At 38.2% G+C, this 21,470-nt stretch overlaps 1 protein-coding gene and 1 long non-coding RNA gene across 5 annotated transcripts in view; both read right to left on the reverse strand.

Moving 5' to 3' along the window:
• Nucleotides 1-1,570: 1,570 nt before the first annotated feature.
• Nucleotides 1,571-21,470, reverse strand: part of mical2b (microtubule associated monooxygenase, calponin and LIM domain containing 2b) — a 63,399-nt gene continuing 43,499 nt past the window's right edge. For 2 of the 4 annotated variants that reach the window (XM_088079787.1, XM_042495419.2), the window contains 16 exons: nucleotides 21,232-21,324; nucleotides 20,146-20,332; nucleotides 19,763-19,836; nucleotides 18,542-18,623; nucleotides 11,394-11,549; nucleotides 10,420-10,470; nucleotides 9,035-9,156; nucleotides 8,591-8,824; nucleotides 8,217-8,386; nucleotides 7,735-8,102; nucleotides 6,374-6,447; nucleotides 6,166-6,255; nucleotides 4,925-5,018; nucleotides 4,355-4,463; nucleotides 4,162-4,235; nucleotides 1,571-3,524 (listed from right to left, as the gene is read on the reverse strand). In XM_088079787.1, coding sequence (XP_087935913.1) covers nucleotides 3,304-3,524; nucleotides 4,162-4,235; nucleotides 4,355-4,463; nucleotides 4,925-5,018; nucleotides 6,166-6,255; nucleotides 6,374-6,447; nucleotides 7,735-8,102; nucleotides 8,217-8,386; nucleotides 8,591-8,824; nucleotides 9,035-9,156; nucleotides 10,420-10,470; nucleotides 11,394-11,549; nucleotides 18,542-18,623; nucleotides 19,763-19,836; nucleotides 20,146-20,332; nucleotides 21,232-21,324 — 2,199 coding nt within the window. In that variant the 3' untranslated portion in view covers nucleotides 1,571-3,303. The remainder of the gene's footprint in view (nucleotides 3,525-4,161; nucleotides 4,236-4,354; nucleotides 4,464-4,924; nucleotides 5,019-6,165; nucleotides 6,256-6,373; nucleotides 6,448-7,734; nucleotides 8,103-8,216; nucleotides 8,387-8,590; nucleotides 8,825-9,034; nucleotides 9,157-10,419; nucleotides 10,471-11,393; nucleotides 11,550-18,541; nucleotides 18,624-19,762; nucleotides 19,837-20,145; nucleotides 20,333-21,231; nucleotides 21,325-21,470) is intronic. The other 2 variants (XM_088079786.1, XM_042495418.2) reach the window with 2 other exon arrangements.
• On the reverse strand, nucleotides 13,550-18,535 carry LOC148189141 (uncharacterized). Its single transcript, XR_015776950.1, has 2 exons — nucleotides 15,492-18,535; nucleotides 13,550-13,818 (listed from the first exon to the last, which is right to left on the reverse strand). It is a non-coding gene; the product is annotated as an uncharacterized LOC148189141 (long non-coding RNA).

Here is a 21,470-nt window from a genome sequence, read left to right on the forward strand (position 1 = left end):
CGAGGGGTCCAAAAGTAGACGTAAATATATATTTAAGCCACAAGAGGCCGTGCTTCACAACAGGGCTGTGGTGGTGTTGGGCCTGGACGTCCGAGGCTTCAGCCCCAAATGTTTTAAAAACTGTCTTTTGATGGTCTAATCTTGTTTTTGTTGTTGTTGTTTGTTTGTTTTGTGTTGCATTTTTTAAATTCTGAAGCACTTTGACCTGCATTCTTTGAAAAGTGCTCTATAAATAAAGTTTATTAATATTATTATTATGAATAGCCACGGGTCTAAATATAGGCTACAGGCTATATATGTTTTTGGGTTGTTTTTTTATAAGAATTGGCCTAATAAGAAATTTTTTTAAAAAATTAAAAAAATCATGGATCACATAATCTATCAAGCTTGTACTTGTATAAATATGCTAAGTTAGCCTCCACCTCTGATGTAAACTGATAGGCCTCATTTAACTATTTTTCCATATCTAGTCAGTTAATGTTTAATGATACAATTTGTAAAGTATTCTGTATTCAATACTAATTATGATCAACTACTGATATTTTTCTCACCCCAATTCATAATTAACCCCTTTTAAGCCAAGCAGATTGGATTGATTTATTTTAAAACATGGAAAAAAGGCAATAAGCAGACCTAAGAAGAAACAACCCGGAAATTAGAAAGAAATTCGTTTTTTTTTTTTTTTTAGAAAAAGTACAAGAAAAGTAACTGAAAATTAGCACACACAAAAAGTGGGAAAGTAAAACAAAAACAATAAGGAAATTACTTGAAAAATGCTTAAAATTAAAGTAATTCTCTAATATATATATACAGTTATGGTAATTATTTTGAGTAGTAATTTTCTAAATATACTAATTTCTTGCTGGTTGCAGGACATTTCTTGCAAAGTTGCTTATTGCCTTTTTTCCATTCCTTTCAAAACAAATCAAACCAATTAGCTCAGGGGTCAAAGGTCTAAATACCTGTGAAGGGCATCAGAACGCAGCACAAGAAAAGTGATGTCAATCCAGGTTCAAAGGGTTAATCTGAAAAGTAAAAAACAGGTTTTTAATGTAAATAAGGTTCCACAGTGCATTTTTAAAAAGGAACAAAATAGAGCTTGTTAATAAAAAAAAACCCTGGGAAGGATCCCTCAGGACCCCCCAATGTCTTCAAATCCCAAAAATGCACCTGGCTAAATGTTCCATTGGTGAAACACCATTATGAAATTTGACATTTATTCATGAATGTTAATTCTGATGGAAATATTTCTGCGTACTTTCAGCAACAGAAACCATTCAAATATCAGAATGTTCAGCTCTTAAACTGACACGACGCTATCATGCTATCATGTCATAGTAAATGTTGTGCATGTTAGCGTGTATCATTAGTACCTCAATTAAATGTAAATTACCATCAGTCAAAATGTTCCAACTGAATTTTGAAAAACTGTCTATCCTGACTTACTGATACAGTTTATATTAGAACACTTTCATATCAAAAGACACATTATTACAGCGAGTTTATGTTACAATAAAAATGGACGAAGCACAAATTCCCCAAACTAAAAAAAAATATATATATGTAGCCATTGTAAAAGTAGTCAAAATTCATTTTTATTTAAGATTTTTCTCCATTTAAAAGACTTAAAGCAGCATAAAACGAGAACAAGGGGAAAAAAATACAGTTTTTTATAAAGAAAACATAACTTACTCTGAATTTAGTGTTAATTCACAATATAAACAAACTTTACATTTAAACCCCAGAGACCAAATGACAAGTGCGGGTCCTTGTCCTGGGATTAAAACTCATGTAAACACATTATTCATCTTCTCATGCAGGAGGTGAGCCTGTCATTGTGACTCACAGCCCAAACACTCAGTTAAAAACCAGCAGAACAAAACAGTCACAGTTTAACTGACAGCAGTTAGTCACAAGATTAATTTGAATTACACAGAGCATCAAAATATGCAGGTATGTCACATCTCGGGCTACATCCCAATTTGCAGTGACATCTCTGACCAGGGGCGTGTTTAATCTCAAAACATAGATCAGATGAGCAACATGAATGTATATGTGTATAACATGTTAGTTTCGCCCTGTGCACATGGTGTTTTCTGCCTGTTGACGCAGTTCTGACTTATGGTGCAATAAAGGCTGCACAAAAAAATCATATTGAGATTATTTGACAGATATTGCAACTGTGATACAAAGCGCAATTTTAGTTTAAACTGTAATTTTTGCATTTCATTTTCACTGGGTAGAAAAAACAAAAGTTACGATGTGATACTTTTTGCCCAAACAAGCATGTTCTCTCACATCTGGAATATGATTTGTAGACCAGCATCTCTACAGTACCATAATGATTCATTTGTCACGGTATGCTGTGACACATTTCAGTTTAATCAAAGTATTGCAGCGATTTGGATATTGACTTTGGCTATATTGCGGTTTCGATGATACGTCGATTAATTGTGCAGCCAGAGTCACAATGGAGTAAAAAAAGTGACTTTAAGCCCCCTGGCAGAGGTAGATCTCACCAGCTGGCTACAAATATGTGCTTTTCATTTCTCTTGTGTTCAACAGTGTCTGTGTAAAAACAGTTTTATTTGACAGTGTTCCAGCTCAAAGTGAAAAAAACAAACAAACAAAAACTATTAAAACACACACAATAGACCTTACACTCACACACATAGCTACAAAGTGACTAACAGTGAGTTACATGAAGCTCTGCACTTCTGACACACATTAAAGACAAACACGCTGTGCAAAACACAAGAAACATCAGGGGAAGTGTTGAGTCGCTCCATGTGCTATCCAGTGAGGGTATACAGTGTTACAACAACAACAAATCAGTCAAACAACTCCACTCGTAAGGCGAGCAAACCACATGACGTGGCTGTGAGAGGGCCGTCAGTTTTGGTTTATGTGTGTTAAAGTGTTAGCGGTCAGTCACGTTATTAGAAGTGGTTAAACATATTGTACGTCCAGTTTCAGGTCAGTGTCAGCCGGGGCCATGACAGATTACACTTCAGAGCACAGAGGTCTAATAACCTTAAAGGCAGAGATGTTATTAGCCCTTACGGCTGTTAGGGAAGTCATTACCTCAGGCTCCATTTTTCTTCAATCTGTGAGCTCAGCACATAATAACACGTAGATGGAGCCTCGCTGTCATCTTTGGTGTGAATAAACACATGACATTTCCATCCTCAAATCATCTTCATTTGTTGCTTCATGAGCAAGATGCAAAGTAGCCTAGTAAAATTCCACTGTTTCTGTAAAATAGTGAAACTCTTTACCACTGAGGTGCTTAAAATTCAACCGTCACTCCAGCTTCTCCTGCCCCCAGCTGTCGTCCGCTTGGGTCCAATGAAACTCGTAGCCCCTGGACAGCACGAGGCTCTCCAGGTCCCTGTCCTCGGCCCTCTCCTTCAGCCTCTGCTCCTCCAGCACAGAGACCAACATGTCTCGTTTCTCCACCGTCCTCATGATCTCTGCCAGGATCGCCTGCTCCTCCTGCAGCTCAGAGGCGCTTTTCTTTGTATCTGGAGTGAGGTGGAAGAGAGTGGAGGAAGCAAATTTGCTTGATTTCTTTCCAAAAAAAAGGAAGAAGGCAATGAACAACTTAACAAAGCTGGTCCCAAAATATCGCAAGAAACTGGTAAAAAGTTACAAAAAAATAGAAATAAGCAAAAGGCAAAAAAAGACCAAAAGAAACTGCTTATATGCATATATATATATATATATATATATATAATTCTATTTTATTTTATTTTTTTTGTGTAACAAAATTTTAAATATATAATCAGAAGAATTTAAAATTCTGAAATTATTAGATGTTTTATACAGTAAAACGGCTTCTGAGGCACTAATTTTTTAAAAAAGTTTTTCATTTGAAAAGAGGTTACTTTAAAGGTTGTTTCATAAATGAGTGTAATTTAATTTGTGGTTTTTCAAAGGTAGTGTAATAAAGGACTGAATTACTTTTGAAAAGTTTGCTTATTATCTGATAATGAAGATTTTTTCCCTCGCACAAAAGGGAGAATAAATAGCAACAAAAACAACCTAAACAACAACAAAAACATGGTATGGTATCGGCTTTTGGCCAAATTGTTCTTTCAGACATTGTTATCGGCCCAGAATAGTGTGTGTTCAGTGTGTTTGTGTCTGTTTAATCCTTACCTTCTGTTGCCATCCTGTGCCGGAGATCTTGCTGCAGGCGGCTCTGCGTGTCCTCCAGTTCGAGCTCCTGAGCGCTAAGAAAGAGGAGAAAATCCAGTGACCTCTACAGTAGAGAAATTAGGATCGCAACAACATTTACGTTTTCCTTTACACTTCATTATTCATCCATGTGTGATTTCATGCGGTCACTTACAAGATCATGAGTTCAGACTCGTAGCGCGCCAGTCTGTTCTTCTCCAGAACGAGTTTAAACCAGGACTGATAGAGCTGGGCCTCGTCGGTGTCATCTGTCGGGGATGCTTCTGAGGATGCAAAGAGGGAGGAAGAAGAGAGGGAGATCGACAAAATATGTCTCAGAATTTTACATCAATTACCAGAGCCATTAAAATGGAATCAAACACACTCACGCACACACACACGGGGCATCTGCTGTGCGTCAGCCTGACAAGACCGCACTATTCTACCACTATAAACAAAGCCCCGTACTGTAAAAGGATGAAGCAACAATGAAGTCTCACTGTCCATTGAGAGTACAGCCATTAACTGTTAGCAGGATTACAAGGCAATGTTTTTCTGAATGGTCTGAAATGTACGGGCACATCAATTACAAGAGAAGAAGAAGAATGAGGCTTTTACAGTGGAATTCCATTGAGCTGTATTGTAGACTGAGACTGAACTAAGGTGTTATGAGTCCCGTCATTAACAGTAGCTTTATAATGGACCCGTTTAAGCCACCAGACTGTGAGTGAAAGTTGTTCAGTACCTGTTTCTCCTCTTATGATCTTTTCTATAGCAACTCCTCTCTCCTCTAGATCTCTCTGTTTCTCTGCAACCTCCTCCAGTTGTCTCTGGATGGCCTGGACAATGCACAAATAGGACATAATATGACACACATGTTAATAGGAAATGCTTATTTATCTCTCCAGAGAGTGTCCGTACTTTGTATAATCCAGAGAACACACTGCTCACAGCTTTTTGAAGCTATAGATTTATTGGTAGAGACAATGAATGCATTTTTAAGAGCGTTCTGCTGTTGCTTTTTTTTTTTTGCCTTAAACATGGAGAATTACCATGAAAAATAAAAATGATTTTCTCTTTTGCAGCACAAAGGTAAAACTAATCTAAATTTTGATTAGTGCTTAGTGCAACTTTATCCCTTTGAAACCTGATCAAATTTATCAAATTTATTGGATTTCTTTCAAAAACATGGGGAGCAGACAATGAGCAACTTAACAAGAGTAAGAAATTAGTAAAAAGTTACAAAGCACAAAAAACAAAAGCAAAAACAAAAACAAAATGAATATATATATATCAGTTATTTGGTTATTAATGTTGCTTGTTGTGTGTAGGATCTATGCCATGTCTGTAATGGCTCTAACGTTATCTCATTGTTTTTTCATAGCAATGACAATAAACTATTGATTGATCTTCTATTTCTTTTTTAAATTCCCCTTTAAACTAATTTTTTAGGGCATTTTCTTGTCACCTTTTACAAATATCTTGTAATTGGTGGGACCTTCTTTTTGCGACGTTGAAGAAATCAAACTAGTTTGGTCAGGTTTCAAAGGGTTAAATAGCTTGTGAAAGTCGTCTCATCGCAGCAGAAAAAAACTAATGCTGATCCAGATATCAAAGGGTTAATGTGTACACACAGCCATAAAAAATAATCACTCCCTACTCAGCATCAGAATCCAGCAGGGAGGTGGAGAATAATGACACCACTCTGTTAAATCTGAAGAAACTGAACCAGACATAGTAAGAGTCTGAGTCAAACTTCATTTATCCAAACCCAGAGCAGCAGTGCACCTGTTCTTAAAAAGCAGCACGTTAATGCTGAAAATGTAAAATGTATCATGATCACTGGCGTCAGAAAGCCCTTTGGTCAGACAGATAGTGGGTAATTTCAGGTCAGGCTAATAAATGCCGTTTGCTGAGACTACCTACAGCTCTGCGGTTTAAACCAGCACTTTAAAAATAAGTGAATCTACAAGGAAAGAAAAGCACCTGAGCTCTGTGAAGCCTCTTCAGCAGTTCTCTTTTAGCCTGCTGGGCAACCGTCTTCTCCTGCTTCCTCCTCTGTCTCTCTGGATGCAGCTGGGACAGGAAGTACAGATCATTTCAGAACAAAAGCACCCAAGTGCAAAAACAATATCTGTATAACAATTCCCTGCATTTTGCCATCTTTCAATCCACAGAAATGGTTTGTACAAACCTTCTGATTGGATGTCAGGTTTTCATTTTCATCCTCACTGGAAGAAGGCTCTTGAAGATTCTGTTGACTGGAGGCTGAATTAAAAGAGAGGAAATACTAAAATGTGAAGTAAATGACAACTTATGTTTGTACAAAAAAGTACAAAACAACAGTTTCCATATTCAACTTGTAAAACGGATAAAATTTCAGATCTATAAAAATAAGTCACAACGTGCTTTACTTATGATTAGACGTTGAAGACTGAAAGCTTGTTCCTTAATATAGTTAATTGCATAAGTAAGGACTAGGACAGTGCCTAATTTGACTTTTAATATTGCCACACAGACGTTTCAGGCTAAGCACCCTTCTTCAACATGTGTTCTGGCAATTTCATAAACAATGTATTCAGATGGGGTTAATTATAGATGACTGCAACCAGCACAGCAAGTAAATCCCAGTAGGTATAGCCACAACCTTTCAGTAACATGATATAGAATATAAAAACATGAATTGACAAGCAAACAAAATAAATTATATTTACTTTATAAGAAACAAATGAAATCTCCTCATTTATCCCATTGGGTCTGTGGGAATCAAGAAAATGCATCCAATATTTGAGAGAGATTGGTGTGAATCTATCCATGATATTTATGGAAACATCAGTGTTTGGTCAGACATATGCAGCCTGTTACACGGCGTCACATACATGCACTAAGTCGTTTTGAGAAACGTTACTGGCGGCATGTTTTTAGCCGTGTTGTAGCCTGCAGCTCCTAGTGTGGGAGCCGCATTCACATATGTGCGCTTACACAAGAGCTCATGGTATCTGCACACCAGTGTTATCATGCAATCCAGAAGTCTCATATGTGGCCGTTCCCACATATAAGAGGCTTGCCTTTTCATTAGCGCTCTCATAACACGCCTACGTCGCCCTCAATTGGAACCAAGGACGGTTAGTGTGGTGGCTGCAATAGAAATAAACCTTCTGATGTTTCAACATCATCACCATGACTCTTGGAATATTATCACCAGAGGAGACGTTGCGTAACATCACTCTATGGAAACACAATCTTCTCACAATTGTATTTTATCGACATTTTGAAAATATCGCTCAAGTTTTGCGCAAATCTATATTCACTTATAGTGGAGCATTTAGCAGTTAAAGAGGCAGAAATTTCTCTCAGGAATTACATTTATGTTCATCAGATCGCCTGAAACATGACTCCAAACAATTGTTCATGTTGCTCTACGTGTGCTGGATGTGTTAAGCAACTGCTTACTTGTTAACCATAACAACTTCTTAGTGTTTACAGTTTGCTGCTCGGCGCCCAAAAAAATCCATTCATGCAGGTTAAAGAAATGTTGGGAGTCACTGTCCTAACCTTTGTTTCTGAGGTTGGTGAGTATCGTCCTGATTTCCTTCTGCACCTCCTGCCCCTTACTCTCTGACGCCTCCCTCTTCTTCAGCCTCAGGGATGAGAACAAGTTGACCCTCCTGCTGGGTAACGGGGCCATGTCATCAGAGAAAACCCCTCCAGAGTCTCTACGGCCCTTAAAGGACACCTGCTGCAACAGAGAGGGCAGGTCCCGCCCGCCCCCCCACGGATTGGCCTCTACAGATGCCCACTGATCTTCACACTTGCCGGCTGTTTTCTCATCTCTGCATATCTCAGAGCTGAAGAAGGAGCTGAAGCTTATCGCTCCTTCTGATATGGGCCTCTGTTTGCGGGTGCTGTCAGGTTTGGTCCTCCTGGTAAAGCGAAAGACAAATCATAAATCAGTTTGAATTTAATCAAGGAAAGGAGGCAGTTTAGACTGATTGGATTTTTAAAGAAAAGCAGGGAACTAAGTCTTCAATACAAACATTGTGACTGCAGTGCTGGTCCTGTTGGAGGGATTGGTCACGCTAAATGTCCTCCTGAAGGCGTCCGCAATAAGCTGGAAGGTTGAGGGGGCCGAGGCGGAGCTTTGGCTCTGGGATGGTTCCCCGTCCTGGCCCGAGTCTGTCTGAGGCTTATCGGCTTCTGCTTGTACCTGATAAAACATCAGAGGACAGGAAAAATGTGGTTAACATAATGTGGAATTAACTTCTCTTATCTCTCTCACATCGCTCTCTTTGGACCGCGGCCTTCTACTGAAAGGAGTAAAGAAAGATAAAGAGCAGGAAAAATAAAATGCAGGCGCATTATTCTCCAAAACCACTGATTATTGCTGCCTTATAAAAATAACTAACTCCACCTGGTCTTTATGTTGATGTGCTTTTTTGGTGTTTGTGTCTATCAGAGTTTCCTCCGGTACGAGCACGTCCCAGTTTAGAAGCTTCTCTTTCTCAGCATGAGACAACATCAAGCGTTTCTTGGGGTTGGACGAGCTGCCGGTTGTCTTTATCGAAGCTGAGAGCTCTTCACTCTTCTCCATTGCCTCTGAGGGATTCTGGGTATCTGCTGAAGTCTTGGAGTCGCCATCCGAGTTCTGAGAAAACAGGAATCTTGTCACTAAATTACACAGAGCACAAAAAGTCTTCTTGCTCACGCAAGGTTATTAAACACATTTATGCAATGTCACTAAATTACACAGAGCTTTTACTTTTTTTATATAACTCTAAATGACATGACTGTTGTAAATATATACGATATATGTTGTTTATCCAGTAAATTTAGAATAGATGTACATGTAACATACAGTTTGTTTCTCTGCTGAAGCGATCTCCTCAAAGTCAGAGTCTGCTTCAGGGACGGTCTCTGGTCCATCTGTGTCCTGCGGCCAGCTTCTCTGGAAGTGCTTGATGAAGATCAGAGGGAAGGCTGTACGACGGCAGAAAGTCAGTTAGTCTCAGTAGAAAAGCACAAATGCAAGAAGATAAAATGAACAATGGCTTGATTCCATTTAGCTTTATTTTCAGGGTCTTTTTATTGTGCATGCTGGCTCAGTGTCACAGTCACAGCTTACTGGGACACCTGCGCTTTTCGTACAATGACAAGTGAAAATGTTTTCTGCGAAAAAGGCTTTATATCATAAAAGGCCGTTTTATATTATGCCTTCAACAGCTTAAGGCAAAGTTTAACACTTTATAATAATTACAACAATAATGATAATAAACTTTATTTTTAGAGCACTTTTAAAACGAAAGCACAAAGTGTTGTCCAAGATGAAGAGAATACAAACCAAAAGCAATACTAATAGAAAATATGCAAAATACATACACCGACATAAAGACATACATACTCTATATGTATATATGCCAATGCGTGCACACACACACACACACACACACACAGACACACACAAAATAATTAAATTAGAAGAAATAGTAATAATAAGTACGTAAAATACAATGTAAGTCTAACAATTATTAGGAAAAGCCTTGCTGTAAAATTTCAGATGTGAATTAAAAGCGTGAACAGTCAGCAGATCGGACTCTCAATGGGACGTTGTACCAGAGCTGAGGAGCCAGTACTGCAAAGGCTTGATCGCCTTTATGACATTTTTTTTTTTTTTTACTACCTTTTTTTGATTACGGCTAAAGAGCAAAATTGATGATAAGAAAAAGAGCTTTTGGCAATGACTTCTGTCAGAACAACAATACTGACCTCTAGTGTTGTGCATGCTGCATTACAACAGTATTCAGATCTGTATCGACCTAAAACTCTGTCACTGAACAATACCATTTTTTGTCTGTTAAGACACCTTCCCACTGACAGAAATATGATAACACTGCATGCTTGTATTATTTACATGTTTACACGTCTCAGAAACACAAGAATCTGATTTTTATTCAGCCTTCTGCTTGGAACTGCGTTTTCTGTATCAACCATAGCTGAGGTTGTAATAAATACCCATACGGTTTAATCAAAAATTACTGTAGATGGCAAAGCGGGCAAAAGAAATCCAAAGAAACCAAATAACACTCAGCCCAACTGTTTCAGCAGAAACCGAGCAGGGACATGCTTTAGTGCTCAATCAAACCTAAATGAACCTAAACAAACCTAAATACAGTTAAGAAACAGAAACACTGATTTGAAGAAAGGAGCAATGCACAGACAGACAAAGTAATCTGAGGTACTCACTTGCTCTGATCTTACGTTTCCATCGGTTATTCTGTTTTGTGTTAGAGTGATCTGCAGAGACGGAAGACAAAATGAGACAAAAAGAAAATGACCCGTTACATGATAACAGCACAGAGACCAAATCCTCCACAGTGTGTTTTTACAGGAAAGAACATTTTATCACATTTTTCCTCCACTGAAAAGGTACCAACAAACACACACACACAGACACTCACGGAGAGGGGTCACTGGTCAAAGGTCAGACAGTTCAGAGAATATCATGTTTTCAAGTAATAGCAGGGGCTAAAAACCCATTTATGTAGCACAGTATCTCTGTTAGTTTACAAGCTAAGACAGAAGTACCTATAGGATGGAAAGATGTGAACAAACTGAGTTTAAAGCAATATATTAAGGATTTATCAACATGCGTTGCTTTGGAAAAAGAAACATATATTACAAAAGGAAAGCTGACCTTTTTTAAAATATTTGGGGGAGCTTAATTGACTTTATGAAACAAAACATTGATTAAAGACCAATAACACCAAAGACAGCAGTGGGTCGGGGCAAGAAGACCAAGAATAAGAATATTAAGTATTAGAATATATAACATAATAAGAATATTAAGTGTTATGGCCCATGTAATCTTTAAGACTTCTGTACATTGCAACTACTGTAACAACATCACCGCATTTTGACCTCTGCAATAATTATTTTTTCTTTTTGTTGCGGTTTTTGTTTTGATGGTTTTGTCTTTGTTTTCTTTTGTTTGGTTTTTGGTTTGCCTTGTTATTTTATGATAGACAATATTTGCTGCCCAGACTATTTTATTTATGCATAATATCTGTTATAATTGAAAATAATTGAAAACCCCAATAATGAATAAAAAAATCTCAATTAGTTGCTTTGAGGGACAGAAAATAACTTTCTTCCAAGTACTGCATTTTTGGGGAGCTTGAAAATACGACTTCATACAGTACTATAGGAGCAACACTGACCTTTGGTACTGTCCTGGCTTTGGCCCTTGGCCCCTGTAGTATCTTGTGCTGCGACTATACAGGAAGCATCCAGAGCTTCAACAGCCATCTCTGTGTCTTCAGCAAGTCTGCTCTGACCTTTATCAAGCTGCTCTGAATACAAGCTGGATGGCCCACCTGTGAATAAAAACAGCACGAGGACATTAAGTTTTAACTAACTCTGTATTATTACAGTAAATGACAGTGAACATTTGATAACGTGTAGCTCATTTCATGCATAATGTCTAACTAGAATAATTTCAGAGCAACAGGTTAGTGGTTACTACACTTTTATGTACTATAATATCTAAAACAATCTATGTAGCATGTTAAAGAATTGTTACCAGGTACCACACAAATATACTCATTAGACAGAAAACACATCCTAATGTACTTTTTATATCGTAAAAGCAAAATAATGAATACAGTCTCTGCTTCTGAAAGTGACACATGCCTTATAAAAATGTACTCCAATACAATTTTTTTAACTTCACAGTAAAATATTAATTGCTTCTTGCAACACAAGCACTGATAAAATACATGACATGCTCATTACAGTACTCACAGAGTAACGAAGTCAACATACAGAATCTTTCCAAAGGTGAATCCACTTGGTCACAGCACAGAAATGAGAATATCTTGATACAATCTTTGTATGCAATGTGCCTATCAGCCAATAAAGGAACAATATGGGTTTTTTGGAGTGGGGTTGTTTGAGCTTCTTATCAATTGTCAGTATATTATAGTAGATGTCAGTCAGCACGGTTTGGAGCAGAAGGCTGGAGTCTGACATGGAAACTAAGCAATTTACTGCTGTGGATGGAGGTCAGCTACAAAATGAATTATAGCCACCTAAAAAAATCAACATCAGATTGCACTGTATTGAGAGTATTTTCACCATTTTACCTTTCCTTCAGACAGGGGAAGCCATTAATGGCTTTAGTTCCCCATCTATGCTCCTGTCAGAACCACCAGACTCCATTGAAAAAAACTGTAATTTTAGCTTGCAGAACACATGACTGCTGGTCTACTGCTGGCTCAGTTAATGAGTTAGTTTGTGTTATTGTGTGACTTTGGTGAATCTGAACTGACCCTTTTAAATGCCCAAGTCACGCAAAAACACAAACAAACCAACTAATCAAGACAGCAGTGGACCAGCAAGTCCTGCGCTCAGCAATGTTAAATTACTGTTTTTTTTAATGGAGTCTGGCTTTGAAGAAAGTGCTATAATGTCTTCATTTTCCAGTTGGAAACCTCTGTCTCACAGAAAGGTATAGCAGTGAAAATATCTTAAATAAAGTGCATACTTAAAATGATTTTTTTTCTTTAGGTGGCTAAAATACATTTTGTTATTGCCCCCCATCCACCGCAGTACATCGCTTGGCTTCCATGTCGACTCCAGCCTGCTTCTCCAAACTAAGGCCATGCCCACCACCATCAACTGTATGCAATAAACTCACTATTGATAAGTACCTCATACAACCTCACTTCAAAAAGTCTGAACTATCCCTTTAGTGTGACTCTTTCACTTGTACACATTGATGTTCTCACATTAGTTTGGCTAAATATTGGTCAGAAGGAGAAAAACACTCTACCAAATGATACACAGATACCAAACCCAGAGGAGAGGATAGAGCAGACCCAGTAGCAGAGCCCATGAGGAAGCTGACAGGAAGAACCGACAAATGATTCACTTCAGTTCTGTTCAGGTTAGCACAGGTTTAACTTGGCTCCACTGTATTTGTATCTGGCTTTAAACTTTTTTTTTTTTTTTTTTTTACATAACATTAAAAATGATGTCTTTTTTCTTTAGCAGCAGAAGCTTTTAAAGGCATCTGATTATGTTGCATCTGCTCCCTCTGAACCTGCTGCAAACCTAAAGGTTGTTGAGCGTTTTCATCAGATGTTACAAAGCGCATGTTATTTGCAGAGTTAACAAAAGCTGTGACTGTGACTACAATTTGTGTGGGAGATGTTAAGTCATCTTAGCACAGAGGTGGAGAAAGGATTTGCTTTTTTGATGAAGTTGTTAAATTAGTGGTTAAAAGACATGGAAATAATTAAAATTTGACTTTTTGATTGGTTTTGTTTCTTGGAATTTGGCAATTCAACTAATTGGCAACAAACCACGAAGCAAATTATTAATGTAATCAAATCGATTTATTTTGAGAATATATTTACAGCTTATAAATATCATAAATTAAGCAATTTTACAGTAATTGTCAACGTGGAAAACAAATAACAAAGTTTGTAGGCTGCTTCAAGAGAACTACGAAACATACAGAATAAAGCCAACAAAAGTGAATCTGGCAGTGTGCAAAAAGCTGCTCTGCTGATCTCCTGAACAAAGTCTAGGAGGTACAAGAGAGAGATCTGGAGAGGGGCTCTGAAGGGGAGAGGCCTCCTTCTGAAACAGAGGGAACCACAGACAGACCACAGACATGTGGACACAGCTGTTACTGTCAAACGGCCTGACAAGAAGGGAGGCTGCTGCCGATGATACAGCAGAGTGAGAAGAGATGTGCAGGGGCGTTTAGATGGATGTTTGGTGTTAGGGATGTTAGGGAGGAACACAGCACCTCATGAGTGTTAGTGGGGTTAGCTGGAGTGATTTGACACCAAACAGAAGTGACAAAGCAACTAAAGGTGCTATGCGTGCATCGATTTACCATTACCACAAGTTTCCAAAAGCCTCTACACTAGTTTTTTTGCTGTATGTGACCAGATCTGACTTAAAAATCTGCCTGTTATAATCCGTTTAATGGCACTTAAGGCCAGTATCGTTGCCAGACAACTATCAGCAAGGGGGCACAGGGTGAGATATAACACTCTGACAGCTTCGATTATATTCTAAATATAGTGTACATTTAAACAGATATTTTAAAAAGCCTTCATAGGTACTTGGGGAGTATTAGAGTAATTTCTGACAACAGGGAGGTAAGCTGATGCCGGCTGATAGGTTTGGGCGGCATCATGATATTATACCAACGTATTTAGAATTCCTGCAGGAATGTTTTTTAATACCGTCATAAATATAGAACTGTAAACAGCCGGCAGCCAGCAGCTGCAGAAAGAAACCACTTAACTTACTGAATTAAGGATTTATTTTGACCAAATCAGAGCTGGTGATTATTGGAACACATTATTTTGTTTTTGTCGATTTTGACTGAAGATTGTTTTAAGATGAGTGAATGAGGCGATGGAGCCCCGTTAGTCTTCCGTGAATAAGAGAAAATTGAATGCACAATGTGTACAGTTGTATTTCTGTGTTTAATAAGGAAAATAGGTTTTGAGATTATTACTTATGTATGTATGCAAAATACAAGTTTATACGAGCTATAACAAAAATTCGTCCCCTGTACAGTTTTTATGAATGTTAAATTTAGTTGTAGAGACCAAAACCTTTTTTTTGTACCAGGCTGTAAACAGGTTTATTTTTGCTGTGAAGTTTTTAACATGTGGGTCTACTGGGATTTCTCTGTTTTGGAGCCAGCCTAAAGCGGCCATTTGATGAACTGCAGTTTTTGGCATTTCTGCATCTGCTTCCTTTTTTTAAACCTTGGAGGCCGCAGCTTAAAAAAGATCAAATAAACATCAATGATCAATTATCCTAACAGGTATTTCTAGTTGCCAGAGCCTTCCTCGTCTTTGCCACAGAGCTCCACTGTATTTTATACAGACACTGCATCGTGGCCAGAACCAAGCGGGAGACTTAAAGAGTCTATTGTCACGCTACTGCTAATGTCAGCAGGCTGATGTTTGGAAGACAGTGACACGTGCATATGCAAGGAAGTGTACGTAAAGTTTGATCTTTGCACGTATAAGACAACGTTATGATCGTTCATGTCATAACTTTACCTAAATATAATTGTAATTCAACTGATGTATTTAATTTGGAATTATATTTAATATATCACAAAGTTTCACATTACACCTTTAATGACTACCGCCTACCGTACTCTAGACTCATGCAGGCCTGTGATTGGTTAATCTTGGTTAGGTGAAGGGGCGGGGCTATAGAGGCAGCCAATGCAAAAGCGACATAACAAGATCTCATGACCAAAGCCGGCCAATCATCACCTTCCCCGCTGGCAGGAATCAGCCAATCAGAGGGTGCAGCATTGGAAACTTGAAACAGACTGAACAAAATGAAGTGAACAAAACAGAAAAATGAATTTTGGAAAAAAATTAAAATGGAAATGGAGGATGGAAAGAAAACACAGTGTGAAAAATTACAAATAAACATACTGTTGGCAATAATTTCATATCAATAATTACATCGGAATGTGAGAACTGTCCAAAATAAGGTCAGTGCGTCAACAGTGCATTTTAAGAATTACCCCTTATTCTGCACAATTAAACCAAATGTTCAGAGCTAACTTCATCATAGGCATCATTTATAACATAAAATATGCAACAACAAAAAAGATTAAAAAATTACAAAAGAAAAGAACTGCAAAACTGAAAATAAAAAGAAAACAAAAACATACTGACTCAGTCAGAAAAATACCATCTTTTGTGAATTCTTTTTTTAAACATTTGTGTTCACTTCTGAGGGATAAAATAGCCCCAAAAGAAGATAAGGCTCATTGTTTTTGATTTTTAACGATTTTCATCAAAATTACCCAGACTTACCCAACAAAACATATATATATATATATGAAATTTAATTGATATTACAACCAAATGCAAACAAAAAAAGCTGAGTTTCCTGTTGTAAAAATATTCCAATTTTTATCTATTTATTTATTTTTGTGCTTATGTTAGCATATACAAATCCTTGCCATGGTTTGTGACAACCAAAACTAAGTCTTTAGTAACACAAAGAAGGAAAAATTAGGAAACTCAAATAAATTGGTAAATTTGTCAATTGCAAAGTAGGTATAGTATAAGATTATTTGTTGAAATTTCACTTTTGTATTTTATCTTTCTATCATTTTATTTTCACCCAGATTTTCGTATTATTGATGTAACTTTCACAATTTTAAAATATTCTAAATAAATTACCAGATTTTATCTCTTGAAAAAAAAAAGAAAACCATAAACAAAGAGCCCTAGTGAAATCAGTCAATTATATCTAACAAAAACATAAAGTAAAATACTATCTACCAGAAAAAAAATCATTTCAATGACAAAAGCATTTCCTGAAATTATATTTTGAAATAATAATACTGTTTTGGCATTTCCATTGCACATCTCTGCGGTGCAAAGTTAAGGTGCAACAGGCAATGTGCAGTCAGAGTAAAGTCAAATACTATGTGGATTATAACACTGTAACCAAACCACACTGTCCAGATGGCTGTCAAGGTTAGTCAGAGGGCATGTTCCAGGTTACTCAGATACTACAAAGCTTGTCTAAAGTGCAGAATGAAAAGCTTTTTTTGTGGCAATCCAATTGGTTTCTTTAAGATCACTGCACCATGACTGGAGCAGATTCCACATGGTGAAAAGGGAACTTCACAAACACCAAAATCTCAACATTTAACTGTCTGTTACTTATCACCCAGTAACGCTGTGCGATGTAGATGTCATTAATAGTACCTTTAGGTGATGTTTACAGTCTGCTTCAGCAGCCTGGAACAAACCCATGTGAGTCAGATTCATTCAGCAGGGAACAACACCGGGAGACCCTGACAGTCAACAAACACGTACCAGGAACTGTGAGCTTATTACCAACAGAGTCAGATGTGCATGAGGGCTGCAGCATTTCAGAAATGCATCACCCCTGAAGTCTGCTCAGCATGTACGATTTAATACTTATTCAACACTTAAATACACAGCATAGTCAGAGTACCTATATAACAGTTTGCTTAAAGGGATAGTTTGAATTTTAGATACTTATCTATAGTAAATGTATTACATAAGGTCTGTTGACAGAAGCAAGAGTGCCAACACAGAGGCTAAGCAATGTACTGCTGTGGACAGAGGCAGCAGAAAAATGTATTTTAGCCACCTAAAAAAAGTCTATAAAGGTTTATATATAAACTTGCTCTCGTCAAAGCCACTAGACTCCATTGATGAAAACGGTCATTTTAGCTTGCTTTACACAGGAGCTGCTGGTCACTGCTGCCTCGATCAGTTAGTTAGTTTGTCTTATCGTGTGACTTTGGTGCATCCAAACTAACCATTTTAAATGACAAAGTCACACAATAACACAAACAAAGTTACTGTTCGAGGCAGCGCTAGACAAGCAGCTCCTGTGTTCAGGGGATGTTAAATTATTGTTTTTTTCAATGCAGTCTGGTTGCAATGAAAAGAACAATGTATCAGCTTCTGTTACCCATCAGAAATCTCTGTCTGACATTGAGGTAAAGCAGTTAAATATTTTAAATATAGCGTAGATATAAACTGTTTGATTTTTTATGTTGTTGAAATAGGTTTTGTTGCTGCTGACCCATTCAAAGCAGTACATTTCTTAGCTTCTGTGTCAGACTCAAGCCTGCCTCTCCAAACTGGGAGCATGCCAACCAACATCTACTTCATGTAATACTCTGACTATGGATAAGTACACCATAGAGGATACAAACCATCTCTTTAAGATGCCTTTTAGTTGTGCTGTCTGCTGTAAGTGCAGGCAAAACTCACACCAGGCACTTAATACAAGCAGCAGAAGCTCATCAAGTGAAGCCTTTTTATAGCAAGTGTTTAAGTCGCTTAATAAAGCACTTTTGGCTTCAAAAACAAAAGACTAAAATAATCATAAACACTTGGAATGTAAGAAGTACAGATTATTTGGTTTCAAAATTATTACAGTAATTAACCCTGATTCATTCATTGTGGGCAGAACGAGAGCACAAACTCAAAACCATCTGGGTTCCTATCAGGTCAACTGGCCCAGAAAGGTTACTCCCCTGTCTATGTGAGCTGGAGGCCGATGAGCTGCTGCTGGGCCAGCTGGGGCTCCTGGTAGATCTGTCCCAGCACCTCGTGCATCATGCAGAGCAGAGGACAGCCCAGGCTCAGCAGCTCATACAGGAACACATAGTCATGTGAGTAGCTCCTGACGTGGGACCCCACAGCTGTGAAAGACTCACACACACTTCCCAACAGCTGTCGAGGCAACACACACACAGCCCGGCTAGCACGCCTCGGCCAGCTCAGGCCTCGCCTAAGCAAGGAAACCAGGGTACCTGGGGGCTGGATCTGGACGCTGCCTGTCGCTGAGTAGCTCCCACCATCCAGCGCAGAGGACGTGACGCGGCTTTGGTCTTCCTGCACGAATCAAGAAACACAGGAGGAAAATGATGAAATACATCTTCTGTTATACATCATAGGAACAAGTACAGCTTTTGTAACGCAGTGTGATTATTTTCATTATTATTTCATTGATGTGCAACTATTTCTAGAGCTTTGGAGCGACATACACAAAAACGACATCAAACTGATGTCCACGATAGCAACGCCTGTCATCTGACATTTGGTTTTCATTCAAAAAGTTTTAAAAAATCCAATTATCATCCCCCTTCTTAAAAAGAAATGTGGTCACATTTCACGTGAAATGCTATACATGCACTAAGACATATTACTTGGTTCACAAATTCCCTATAATTTTAAGTTGCACATATTCGAAGGAGTTTCAAATAAGCTAGTGATAGAGCATTTTGGGTTTTAGACCAATAATATCTGAAAATAAATATCTTGTATTGGTGGATTTCTTGAACTAAGAAAATGCAACATTTTATATTTTTGCTAAATACTTTTTTTCATTTCTGATTTTCTCTAACTCCTCCTGTCTTCAATTGAAAAAGTCCAAAAACATTTTGCTTTTGGATTTATTTCACTGGTTATTAAAGGTTTGGAGCAGAGGCCCATTGACCTGAGGCACCTCAACTCTGCAATGTAAACGATTTTGTTTGAATATCTTCAGATATGGAAAAACAATCAATTCCCTAAAATGTCGTATTTGTATTTCATCTATTGGTAATGCGATGGTAAAAAAAACATTAATGAAATTACCACAATTAAAACATCAAATATGGTACAGAGGTGCCTGTTGAGCATTTGTTTCACAAATTGTAACAAGTTCATCATAAGCATTTTGTGTTTCTGACGAGTACCTTAAACTCTGACAAGATGAATATTTCTTCTCTGAATTCCATGAATCAGACAAACCAAAAAGCACAGGCTAATAATACAGGATAATACCATCTGTCTGTAGAGGTCACTCAAGTTTGCAAAAAATATCACACCTTTTTCATTTCAACAACTCCCAAATCTGCAAATAATTAGCAGCACATCAGCTAATCATGTAGCACACACAACAACAGCAAGCGAGTAAAGGAGTGATGACATGTGCTGCAAACACACATGCATTTTTTTAGTTTGTATGTAACCACTGCAGTGTTTCTTACCATTCTCCTTCTGAACCTCCCCGTGTGAGTGCTGGACTGACGCTGGGCGTAATGCATCTTGCAGTAGAACTTCACTGTAAAGGAAGCAAACAAAATCACAAATCCATACAGCTCCAGCACAATTAAAAATCTGCTTAAAATGACATATTGACACAAAACATTTCCAACTTTATAATGATTCATAAAAACCACACACACAAAATAAACTAAAGTGAGAGGTCATGTGTATTATATTTTTGTGTAACACCAGGGCTAAAGGATAATAAGTCAGGTTTCTAGAGTTTCATTGGATAAAGCGAGTAAAACTTCCCAACTTTATGCTTTACAGACCCTCCTGAAAGGTGAGGTGAAAGCATTCAGAGTTTACAGCGAGTCAAACATACCCTCCTGCGAGTCAAAGATGTGACCTCCGAGACGAAGTGTGCTCTTACAGACTTCACAGCGGAAACACTCGCGGTGGAAGAAGTAGCCTTCAGCACTCAGTCTCTCCATCACGTACACTCGCTTGGTGCAGAAGTGGCAGATATCGCTGCCGCCGAGCCCAGGAGGGAAGTCCTTACGCCCCACACACTGAGAGAAACAAGGCCGAGACATTGTTACAGAGATGCTACATGATGCCTTCCAAAAAGCCTTTTTAGGGTTGTCGATTTTTTCCGAAAGATGCCTGCAAAAACGTACGAATCAGTCACATCAGTTAGAAGGCAAACTGTTAACAACAGTCATCACAGGAAAACGTTGGAAATATGTGCCTGAAAGCAGTGAGGAATGACAAGAGATACAATCTTTTAATTAGTATGGGTTTTTTTTCGATGAATGCGTTCAATGCGGGAATAAAAGGCGGTGTTCCCAGGCTGAATTATGGCAATAACAAGGTAGCACATGTGCCACAAAACTAATATGTAAATGGTTTTTTTTTTAAGACTTCAAGGGCTGCCTGCTTCCTTCTGCTCTGCAGTTCGCAAAAAAGTTAGATAACACACAGCAAGAGTGTGTGACTTGACTGGTTCAAACCATGTGACTTAAATCCACACTGCCACCTTTAGCAATGTTGTGTGAGCATCACACATACATACACTGTAAATAATAAACTCTTCAAACCCGTGGGTGGTTTGGGGCAAGCAGTGGTAAAAACCAAAGTTAGCAATAATTGCATGCAGATGTACAAGCGGTCAATATGCAGACACACAGGCAGTCCTCTGAAGCTTTATCTCATTTCTCTGTGGTGTGAAACCATCTCACACTGCTACAAACACATTAGCAGCTTCGCTCTCATGAAGGCAAAGCAGAACCCATTCACCACTTCAGCCATAGGAGCCCAAAAATGCATTATAATCACACTGGGTAATGACACTTCTTTGTAAAGATGCTGTTGCTAGTTTAGCATGTAAGCTGCATTGAGTTTCCATTAAAAAACAACAACAAATAGACCACAGGTTAGATTATCTCTGCAACATCTGCATGCATCTTACCGGTGTGGCATTGGGCCTGTGATCTGTCTCATACAGGACGGCCAGTAACTGAGCTTTAGCATCTATGGCTGATGAAACCTTTCCGACTGTACGCTAACATTAACGCCAAGGAAACAGGCGCAGAGGGTTGAAGGGAAAAAAAGGAATTGGAAACCACAGACAGGAGTTAGAAAGAAGATGGAGGGAAAAGCAGGAAATGCATGATTTACTTTGAATTAATGGAACTGCAGGTATCGACT

Source organism: Plectropomus leopardus, chromosome 7 (genome assembly GCF_026936395.1).
Source record: "Plectropomus leopardus strain MGB_pleo_1.0 chromosome 7, ASM2693639v1, whole genome shotgun sequence".
In the NCBI taxonomy this organism is placed as follows: Eukaryota; Metazoa; Chordata; class Actinopteri; order Perciformes; family Serranidae; genus Plectropomus; species Plectropomus leopardus.